We start from the raw sequence: 12008 nt of genomic DNA, 5'->3' as shown, positions 1-12008 counted from the left end.
CTGATGCTGCCCTGTAAACAGTTAAAATGTTCAATGGAGCGATGTTTGGCTTCCATCTGATGCCTCTGCCTAATGGCTGGAGCAAAATCTAAAACTTAGACAAACAATCAGAAACATAAGCAGTTTTCCAGATAGTCCATTACATGCGATCTGTGTGATACTCCCGGACTAGATTGCTTGTTCACCTAATTAAAGTGAATATTTTATTTGTAAGCCAAATGTCTGGTAACTTTTATTGAACTACCAGCAGTTAATTTAAGGAAATATGATCACTTAAAGATATTTAACTATACAAATAAAAGGAATGATTACTAAATCTTGTGGATAAAAATGTTACCATATATTCACTAGTTTGATAAAATAACCAGAAGAAAATGTGGCATAGGTAGGTCCAGTGTTACTTGAATGACTTCAGAAATTATCAACATCTACCTGTGTATTGGTCTTTATAGCAGTCATTCGATGTTCTAGACTTCTTTGTCTTTCAGAAATCATTGAGCTCTGCAGTAACTTTTCTTCATGTTCCTTGAGTACATACAGTAGGACAGATTAAACAATGGATATTGCTTCAAAATGAAACCTCACTCCAAACACAATAATAAGCTACTCCATAAACAACCCCTCAAATCACACATGCACGCAATAAGCTCTTGTTACTCTGGGTGTTGTTATATAAATATCAAGATAAATAACTTGGAAAATGTGCAGCTCGGGTGACTGATAGTTGGGTTGTGTTGTTCTCTGATCTTGGCAATCCATTTGCAAATGTTTCACATGTGAACAGCACACTGGTGATGTCTCCTTGTATGGTGACAAAACATTTGCAGAGATTGGAGACCATATCAAGATAACTTGTACAAATGCCCCAATTCCCAAACTCAGAGAGAGAAACTTCTCTTTTAATTCAGAGGCAAAAACGTTAAGTCCTGCTAACTCCCTTTAACAATTCCAGGTAACAATATTTATATTGAGGGGTTGGGTTTACGGCCAGTGAGTGGTCTGCTATCCTGATGCTGATGCTGATGCTGATACTGATACTGCAGCTATAACACAGGACCCCGACACATGTTCCACCTGAAATCAGCGCAGAAATGTCCAACTTCTAAAACTGAAATATTTCACAGCTGAAACACGCAAAGTTGATCACACAGCTGATGTGTGCTATAGCTCACACCACAATTGCCAAGCACGTTAATGATGATGAAGCACAATGTAGCTGAGCATGCAAGTGATACTCCGATGAAGTGATAGCTGACATATTGTAATTTATTCATTGGATATGGAACAAAACAGCTGATGTTATTAACCATCCTGAAACTTAAGTTTAGGAACACCAATTTGTGTACCTAGAACACAAGCGAATACATCAATGATGGGTTAATTGCAAATCACTCTCAGGGGCAGAACAAATGGTAAATCAAATTTACATTCAACTGTATTCAACTGAATTATGAATCAGATTTTCAGTCATTCTTAACAGATAAAAAATATCATGAGATGTTATCAGATGTTCAAATCCAGCAGTAAATTTGTGTTTGTAGTAATAGTGTAGTTTCGGTAAATAAAATGGCAGGGTCATTTTACGTTTAAGGGAAACTGTAATAACTCCTTTTTTGTCAACCAAGCACAGAACCTAGAGTGTGGTAAAAAAAAAACTTCACATCATTATATCATCACATCAGATCAGCCTCTTAAAGTGAACTTAATGTCGGTGGTTGTGAATTATGAAAATGTTTCAACCTCTTACATTGTCCTACAATAGATTGTCATAGTTTTTACAAGAGTACTTTAGTTGGCTTGAAGCATCTTTTTCACAAAGCTTGAAATTCATTTAAAAATTCTTAACCTTATATGAAATAAATCTTCTATTTTACCTCATATGTGTCCTATCACTAATAAAAATGGGAAGTAAAACTGTAAATGTATGCTTCCCAGGATGCACAAGGCCCAAGGAAAGAAAATGCATACCTGTTCAGGAGTGTTGACTGTTGTGAGGATCTTCCGTTCTTCCCTGAGGCAGTTTGCTATAACTGATGCCATATGTAAAGGATTTCCAAGATATTGTACCTATAGGGTAAAGGAAGTGTTGTGTAGTGTTAAACTTTTCAAACTAATCTCTAATGTACTGAGAAAGAGGTTTTTTATTAATTCATCCGTATCCTTGTTTTCGGAGTAGGGGACCAGGAAGTTGAGAAAACTATTTCTCTGAAGTTTTATTTCAGTTTATGTTATTTACCACCAAGTTGTACAAGCTGAGCCACAGGCCTTCATTACTCCTCACCCGAATCCAACATCTCATAGTGATAGCAAAAACAAGAACTTGATTCTTGTTTAGAACTTGCAAGAATGCTCCCTCTCTGGAAATCACCTGAAGCTGAAATCCACCTAATACTGTAAATGTACAGCAGCCATGACAAAAGTCAGAGTGAGTGCATCTGTGAAAGTCTCCATGTCTAGGAAAGCAAATGCATAATGTTCTTACAACCAAGAAAAAATGCCAAGGTAAGTTCAACAAAATGAATCAATAAATGGAAAAAAATGCCATGCTTGTACCGTGTATTCAGGTAATAGTAATAATATAGAATCAGAGTTACAGTGCCACTGTATATAGACCAGAAGCAGGCCATTGGGCAAAGCTCATTCAGGCCACCAAAGTGCCTTCCTGAGCTGTTTCTACTTCCAACATTTGACCCATATCCTTCCAAAGCTCTCCTGTCCATGAACCTGTCCAAATGTCTTTTAAACACTGTAATTGTACCCGCCCCTACTACTTCCAACATTTGGCCCATATCCTTCTATGTTCTAAAAGCTCTCCTGTCCATGAACCTGTTCAAATGTCTTTTAAACACTGTAATTGTACCCGCCCTACTACTTCCTCTGGCAGCACCTTACATGCATCTACCACTCTCTGTATGAAAAACTTCCCCATTTAAGGTTATCTCCTCCTACATAGGAATATAGAACATAGAAACATAGAAAACCTACAGCACAATACAGGCCCATCGGCCCACAAAGCTGTGCCGAACATGTACTTGCTTTAGAAATTACCTCAGGTTACCCATAGCCCTCTATTTTTCTAAGCTCCATGTACCTGTCTAAAAGTCTCTTAAAAGACCCTATTTTATCCGACTTCACCACCGTTGCCGGCAGCCCATTCCACGCACTCACCACTCTCTGTGTAAAAAACTTACCCCTGACATCTCCTCTGTACCTACTTCCAAGCACCTTAAAACTGTACCCTCTTGTGTTAGCCATTTCAGGACTGGGAAAAAACCTCTGACTATCCACACGATCAATGACTCTCATCATCTACACACCTCTATCAGATCATCTCTCATCTTCCGTTGTTCCAAGGAGAAAAGGCCAAGTGCACTCAACCTATTCTCATAAGGCATGCTCCCCAATCCAGGCAACATCCTTGTAAACCTCTTCTCACCCTTCCTACAGTTTCCACATCCTTCCTGTAGTGAGGTGACCAGAACTGAGCACAGTACAAGTGGGGTCTGACCAGGGTCCTATATAGCTGTAACATTACCTCCCGGCTCCTAAACTCAATCCCATGATTGATGAAGGCCAATGCACCGTATGCCTTCTTAACTACAGAGTCAACCTGCGCAGCAGCTTTGAGTGTCCTATGGACTCAGACCCCAAGATTCCTCTGATCCTCCACACTGCCAAGAGTCTTACCATTACTACTATATTCTGCCATCATGTTTGACCTACAGAAATAAACAACCTCACACTTATCTGGGTTGAATTCCATCTGCCGCTTCTCAGCCCAGTTTTGCATCCAATCGATGTCCCACTGTAAACTCTGACAGCCCTCCACACTGTCCACAACACCCCCAACCTTTGTGTCATCAGCAAATTTACTAACCCATCCCTCCACTTCCTCATCCAGGTCATTTATAAAAATCACAAAGAGAAGGGGTCCCAGAACAGATTCCTGAGGCACACCACTGGTGACCAACCTCCATGCAGAATATGACTGTCTGCAACCACTCTTTTCCTTCTGTGGGCAAGCCAATTCTGGATCCACAAAGCAAGGTCCCCTTGAATCCCAGGTCCCCTTACTTTCTCAATAAGTCTTGAATGGGGTACCTTGTCAAATGCCTTGCTGAAATCTATATACACTACATCTACTGCTCTACCTTCATCAATGTGTTTAGTCACATCCTCAGAAAATTCAATCAAGCTTGTAAGGCACGACCTGCCTTTGACAAAGCCATGCTGACTGTTCCTAATCATATCCTGCCTCTCCAAATATTCATAAATCCTGCCTCTCAGGATCTTCTCCATCAATTTATCAACTACTGAATTAAGACTCACTGGTCTATAATTTCCTGGGCTATCTCTACTCCCTTTATTGAATAAGGGAACAACATCTGCAACCCTCCAAATCTCTGGAACCTCTCCCGTCCCCATTGATGATGCAAAGATCATTGCAGAGGCTCAGCAATCTCCTCCCTCGCCTCCCACAGTAGCCTGGGGTACATCCCTTCTGGTCCCGGTGGTTTATCCAACTTGATGCTTTCCAAAAGCTCCAGCACATCCTCTTTCTTAATGTCTATATGCTCAAGCTTTTCAGTCCACTATAAGTCATCCCTACAATCGCCAAAGTCCTTTTCCGTAGTGAATCCTGAAGCAAAGAATTCATTAAGTACCTCCGCTACCTCCTCCAGTTCCATACACACTTTTCCACTGTCACACTTGATTGGTCCCATTCTCTTACTGTTCACATACTTGTAGAATGCCCTGGTGTTTTCCTTAATCCTGCTCGCCAAGGCCTTCTCATGGCCCCTTCTGGCTCTCCTAATTTCAATCTTAAGCTCCTTCCTGCTAGCCTTATAATCTTCCAGATCTCTATCATTACCTAGTTTTTTGAACCTTTTGTAAGCCTTTCTTTTCTTCTTGACCAGATTTTCATCAGCCTTTGTACACCACGGTTCCTACCCTACCATCCTTTCCCTGTATCATTGGAACGTACCTATGCAGAACGTCACGCAATTATCCCCTGAACATTTGCCACATTTCCCTGAGAACATCTGTTCCTAATTTATGCTTCCAAGTTCCTGCCTGATAGCTTCATATTTCTCCTTACTCCAATTAAACGTTTTCCTAACATGTCTGTTCCTACCCCTCTCCAATGCTATGGTAAAGGAGATAGAATTGTGATCACTATCTCCAAAATGCTCTCCCACTGAGACCTGACCAGGTTCATTTCCCAATACCAGATCAGGTACAGCCTCTCCTCTTGTAGGCTTATCTACATGTGTCAGGAAACCTTCCTGAACATGCCTAACAAACTCTACCCCACCTAAACCCCTCGCTCTCGGGAGATGCCATTAAATCTTGTTATTATTACACTTTTCCTGAATCTGTCTCCCTATCTGCTTCTCAACGTCCCTGTTACTACAGTATTGGGTGGTCTATAAAAAACACTCTGTAGAGTTATTAACCCCTTCCTCTTTCTAACTTCTACCCACAGAGACTCAGTAGACAATCCTTCCATGGCTTCCTCCTTTTCTACAGCTGTGACACTATCTCTGATCAGCATTGCCACATCCTCACCTCTTTTGCCTCCCTCCCTGTCCTTTCTGAAACATCTAGAGCTTGGCACTCTAAGTAACCATTCCTGCCCCTGTGCCATCCAAGTCTCTGTAATGGCGACAACATCATAGCTCCAAGTACTGATTCATGCTCTAAGCTCATCTGCTTTGTTCATGATGCTTCTTGCATTAAAATAGACACATCTCAAACCATCATTCTGAGCATATCCCTTCTTTATCACCTGCCTATCCCTTTTGCACTGTTTCCAAGCTTTCTCTATATGTGTGCAACCACCCCTTCGTCCGTCTCTTCAGTTTGGTTCCCACCCCCCAGCAATTCTAGTCTAAACTCTCCCCAATAGCCTTGGCAAACCTTCCGGCCAGGATATTGGTCCCCTTCGGATTTATGTGAAACCTGTCCTTTTTGTACAGGTCACGCCTGCCCCAAAAGAGATCCCAATGATCCAGAAATCTGAATCCTTGCCCCCGTTCCAATCCCTCAGCCACGTATTTATCCTCCACCTCACTCTATTCCTATACCCACTGTCACATGGCACAGGCAGTAATCCCAAGATTACTACCTTTGAGGTCCTGCTTCTCAACTGCCTTCCTAACTCCCTGTACTCTGTTTTCAGGACCTCCTCCCTTTTCCTACCTATGTCGTTGATACCAATATGTGCCACAACCTCTGGCTGTTCTCCTTCCCCCTTCAGGATATCGTGGACGCAACCAGAAACATCCCGAACCCTGGCACCTGGGAGGCAAACTACCATCTGCATTTCTTTCCTGCATCCACAGGATCACCTATCTGACCCCCTAACTATAGAGTCCCCTATTACTGCTGCCTTCTGCCTTTCCCTACCCATCTGAGTCACAGGGCCAGACTCTGTGCTAGAGGTGTGGCCACTGTTGCTTCCCCCAGGTAGCCTGTCCCCCTCTAACAGTACTAAAACAGGAGTACTTATTGTTAAGGGGGACAGTCACAGGGCTACTCTCTAGTATCTGACTCCTGCACTTCCCTCTCCTGACTGTTACCCACTTATCTGTCTCCCGGTGTGACTACTTGCCTACAGCTCCTCTCTATCACCTCCTCACTTCCCCTGACCAAACAAAGGCCATCGAGCTGCATCTCCAGTTCCCTAACCCGGTCCCTAAGGAGCTGCAGCTCAATGCACCTGGTGCAGATGTGGTCTTCCGGGAGGCTGGGAGTGTCCCGGACTTCCCACATCCGACACCCAGTACAGAACACGGGCCTCACAGACATACTTCCTATTCCTCACAAGAAACTTACCTCGCCTTGACCCGTTATCGCCTAAGACCTGTTGAGCCAAAGCCCTCCTACCGACTCCCTCTACTCTATCGTCCGCTCCTCTTGACACCCACTCTATAAAGCTGTCTCCTCTTTAAATCCTTCCCACCGGTCTAACTTGCTGATGACCATGCACTTGCACAGTCGTGCTTCAATCAAACCACTGAAGAAAAGTCTCTCTCCTTTTAAATCCTTCCCGCCGGTCTAACTCGCTGACATCCATGCACTTGCGCAGTCGTGCCTCTTACCTTAAACCTTTGTCCTATAGTTTTAGACTTCCCTACTTTGGGAAAAAACAGTGGGCATCCACTGTCCTTATGCACCTCATGATTTGATCTACCTCTACTATAAGGCCATCTGGCAACTTTCTGTGTTCCAGTAAAAGTAGTCCCAACCTATCCAGTTTGTCTTTATAACTCAAGCCTACCAATGACATGACACTATTGTGAATCTATTCTATACTCTCTCTAGCTTAATCATATCCTTCCTATGGTATGGCAGACAGAACAGCACACAAATTTCCAGGTGCAATCTCACCAAACTCCTCTACAGTTGTAACATGACACCCCAACTCTTGTAATCAGTTTTTCACCATTCGTATCTTACATCCCGTTTTCTTCAAGCCGGTGTTAGATGTAAGTGTGAAGCTTCATTTCAGGCACAGAAGAGATACAGCATGGAAGGCTCTTCTGGCCCTTCGAGCCACACTGTCCCAGAAAATTCTGACAACCCTGATTTAAGCTTAACCTAACCATGGGACAATTTACAATGAACAATCAACGTACCCGATATGTCTTTCAACCGTGGGACGAAACTGGAGGACCCGGGGAAAGCCCACACATTCCACAGGGACTCCCTGCAGAGGATGCCAGGGTTGAAATCTGATGCCCTGAGAAGTAATAGCGTTGCATTAACCACTACTCTACCGTGGCACCCAATTTCCGTTCCATCAGATTGAGTTGACACCTTCTAGTCATAGTGTGCCATATGCCCCAGGCCAAAAATGTGGGCATATTTTTCTATCGCTACTTGTCTATAATTCTCACTTTCCTTTCATGATTAATAGTGTTACATACACTACTTTCTAATCAATAGGAAGTGTGGTAGAATGTGAAAATTCTGGAAGATCAAGGTTAAAACACCAATCATCTCTGTAGTCATCTATTTAGATCTCCGCAATATCCAAATGAAAACAGACCTAAATATTTGTTTATTGTTTCTGCATTTTTCCTCTTCAACATAATGTACTTTTAGAAACTTAAGACCATTCACTGACATTACAGAATATGGGGTTTTGCAGGAAGTGGCAGAGTGAAAAATCAAGTATAACCTTTTTCTATGGTGGAGCAGCATGGGTGAGCAACTGGGTTATTCCCATCTTTATTGCTTTTGTCTCTGCAATCTGACACAGTCACCTATACTTTCTCCACCACGTCCTCTTCAGAATCTTGTCTGTGTGATTGTGATCCTGTTCCCATTAAACTGCTGTCTACTGAAGCATTTCTCTTTCCATGTTCTCAAGTTTTATCATGAGGAAGATTACAGCAAAATGCTGCTTTGACATATTCTATGCAATCAGTCTTTTGTGTAACAAAAATCTTGTCATCATTTTTTAATATTTCCTCTTGAGAGTTTGTCCTCTTTGGTACTCACTTTTAACGACAGGATAGCAACAATCAATAGATTAAGATCTGGCGATGAAGTACGATAATTAAACTTCCAGATTTTTACTGGAAGTATCTCGGGTCAGATTTCCATACTGCATGCAGCAAATCAGTGGGTGGCATTTAATTGGCAACACTTGCCTGTAAGCAAAAAAAAAAACAGTCTCCTACACAAACACGTCTTGCTCTAAAATCATAACTGAAATCAAAGAAGATAAAATACATCAAACTACTAATCATGCAATTTATTTGATTTTGAGAAAGTCCAGAAGCCATGACAGAAATCCCAAACTCAAATTAAATATACATTGCTAACAGTTAACAAGGTGTGTAGGTGGAGGAGGCAGCACAAATTTCCCCAACTTTCTGACTGATCTTGCAAACTATGAAGGTGAATTTGCTAACTTCAATAGTTATTAAGATTCTGAACTATTCTGGAAATTCAATTTTTGGTGGAATAGTATAATCAAACAGTCACATTTTCTTCTTGATTATACAGATCTAATGCATTTTAAACTGATGAATGACTACATAGAGCAGTATAACAGAGGAATAGGCCCTTTGGCCTACAATCTTGTGTTGAACTAATAAATCTTGGTTCCAAGGTTGTCAAGCCGAGGAGTGGTAGTGGGGACAAGATCCCACTACCTAAGAAGTGCTCCTCATGGCATGCGACTCAAATAGCCTCTGATTACCGAGTCCAACTCCTGGCCTTCTCATGTGGCTTAGCCTCTACGCCCGGCCGAACTGTTACTACTGACAGGAGAAGGGGCGAAGGCAGGTCCTGGCACCTTAAGACCAGTGCTTCGGGTAAATGGAACTCGTCAGTCTGGGAAGGTAGTCCATCTAAGAGAGGGAAAACTCTGATTTCAAACCTCCGCTGCCTTGTGGCCATACTCACTCATGGGAAAGGCTTCGGGAGTAAACCCTGAGGACAAATCCGGAGCTGGAGTCCCTAAGGCAGTCCGATGTTGTCTTCAACCTCGTTCTGGCAACTCCTGCGATGTCACTGGTGCCAATCTGTATAGGCCCTTGTCCTTCCCTTGGACAACACCGGTAGTGTAGAGAGGGGAAACCTGCAGCATGGGCAACCGCTGGTCTTCCATACAACCTTGCCCAGGCCTGTGCCCTGGAGAATCCAGGTGCAGATCCATGGTCTCGCGAGACTAACGGATGCCACCACAATAAATCTGGTAATTAAATATTTGACTAAGTTTATTATTTCTGCCTACACAATGTCCATAGCCCTTCATTCTCTGAACATTCATGATCCTATCTAAGGGCCTCTTTTTAAAAAAAATACTTTATCATATTTGCTTCCATGACCACTCCTGGCAGTGAAGTCCAGGCACTCACCTCTCTGTATAAAAAAAACTTGCCCCACACATTTCCTTTGAACCTACCCTTCGCGATTAAACGTATGTGCTCTGGTAGTAAACATTTCAAACTAGGAGGAAAGATGTTAGCTGTTTACTCTAATTGAAACACGCTTGTTCTTGAGTCTCCTTAGTTTAGGAATTTTCTCCCTTAACTAAGTCTGAGATGAGGAATTTTTCATTTGTATTGAAGGGTTTGAATATACAGAACAAAGGAATACAGCACAGAATAGGACCTTTGGCCACAATGTTGTGCTGAACTAACTAAATCAGTTGTCAAATGCCCAACTAAACTGATCTCTTCTGACTACACAATGTGCACATTCTTTCTTTTCTTGCACACTCATATGCCTCTGTAAGAGCTTCTTGAATGCCTCTGTTGCATTTACCTCTACCACTACCCCAGGCAGTGCATTCTGTGCACCCACTACTCTCTGTCTAAAATACTTGCCCCATATATCTTCTTTGAACTTAACTCCTCTCACCTTAAATGCATGCCCCCTGGTATAGACATTTCAACCCTGGATAACATATACTCGCTGTCTACTCTAGTTATGCCTCTTGTAATCCTATAAACCTCTATCAGCTTTCCCCTCAGCCTCTGCAGCTCCAATGAAAACAACCCAAGCTTGTCTAAGCTTTCCTTGTAGCTTTTACCCTCCAATCCAGGCAGTATCCTGGTAAACACAAAATAATCTTGCAGATGCTGGGGTCAAAGCAACACTCACAACATGCTGGAGGAACTCAGCAGGTCGGGCAGCATCCCTGGAAAAGATCGGTCGATGTCTGGCCCGAAACGTTGACCAATCTTTTCCACGGATGCTGCCTGACTTGCTGAGTTCCTTCAGCGTGTTGTGAGTATCCTGGTAAACTTCTTCTGCACGCTATCTAAAGCCTCAACATCCTTCCTATAATGGAATGACTAGGGTTGACTGCAATATTCCAGATGCAGCTTAACTAGAGTTTCATAACAAGAATTCCTTACTCTTGAACTTATTTCCTCAATTAATAAATGCAAGCATGCCATAAGCCTTCTTTACCACCCTAACAACTTCACTTTCAGGGAGCAATTGACTTCATCTCAGGATCCTTTTGCACATCAATACTGTTAAGGTAAAGGGTCCTGTCCTTGCCAGTATGCTGTCTCTTTACATTTGATCTGTCAAACTTCAGCACTTCACATTTAGCTGAGTCAAACTCCATCTGCCATTTCTCTGTCTGTATCTGTAACCGAGCTATATACTGCTGTACCTTTTGACAGTCAACAACACTACACAGAACATCACTATCTTTGAATAGTCTGCAAATGTACTAATCCACCCATTTTTGTTTTCATCCAGGTCATTTATATATATTGCATACAGCAGTGGTTCCAGTATGGATTCCTGTGGAACATCACTAGTCACAGACTTCTAGCCAGACTAGCCCCATCAACCACAACCCTCTGTCTTCAATAGGCAAGCCAACTCTAAATCCAGTTGGCCAATTACAGTGGATCCCATGCATCTTAATCTTGACTATTACAAGTTTTGTCTGTTCAACGAAGTTCAAATAGAACTGATACATGTGAGGCAATTGGTAGATTTCACGCTCTCTGGTGTGTGTTGATGGAGTAAATGGAGAAAGAAAATCAAGTAAGTGCAGAAGCTGGAAATCTAAAATAACAACAGAAAATGATGGAAATATGCAGTAGGTCAGGTAACATCTGTAGAAAGTGAAATAGGAGTTAGCATTTCGGGTCAAAGGCCCTTTGTCCTCTCTCAACCAGAACTAATTACAGTATACTGCATCTGGCATGCTTTTGTCTACTTGCTCAATTCAATTTGCCTTGAAGCCCCTTTCCTCACAATTTGCAATTTCATCCACTTTAGTATCTTCAGAAGCATTACTTTCTTTGGCAGGGGATGGGAACTGGAGTGATAGTGCTGAAGATTAGGTCGTTGGGTTATAAGCTGAGGCAATGTGTACTGAGACATCTGGCAAGGAGAGACTGATGATAGGGCAAAACTGCAGTCAATGTGATGAGTTGCATGTAAAAGGCAGGCAAAATTGAAAAGAGTGAATACAGAACTAAAGGTATTATATTTGAATGCGTGCAGTATATGGAATA

At 42.3% G+C, this 12008-nt stretch overlaps 1 protein-coding gene across 3 annotated transcripts in view; it reads right to left on the bottom strand.

The window, feature by feature from the left end:
- Positions 1-12008, bottom strand: part of LOC134348501 (signal transducer and activator of transcription 4-like) — a 237459-nt gene that overhangs the window by 183638 nt on the left and 41813 nt on the right. For all 3 annotated transcript variants that reach the window (XM_063051973.1, XM_063051974.1, XM_063051975.1), the window contains 2 exons: positions 1969-2067; positions 433-525 (listed from right to left, as the gene is read on the bottom strand). In XM_063051973.1, the coding sequence (XP_062908043.1) occupies positions 433-525; positions 1969-2067 (192 nt within the window). The remainder of the gene's footprint in view (positions 1-432; positions 526-1968; positions 2068-12008) is intronic.

Source organism: Mobula hypostoma, chromosome 6 (genome assembly GCF_963921235.1).
Source record: "Mobula hypostoma chromosome 6, sMobHyp1.1, whole genome shotgun sequence".
NCBI lineage: Eukaryota > Metazoa > Chordata > Chondrichthyes > Myliobatiformes > Myliobatidae > Mobula > Mobula hypostoma.
The sequence above is the reverse complement of the archived record's forward strand: the minus strand, read 5'-3'. Positions and strand labels throughout refer to the sequence as shown.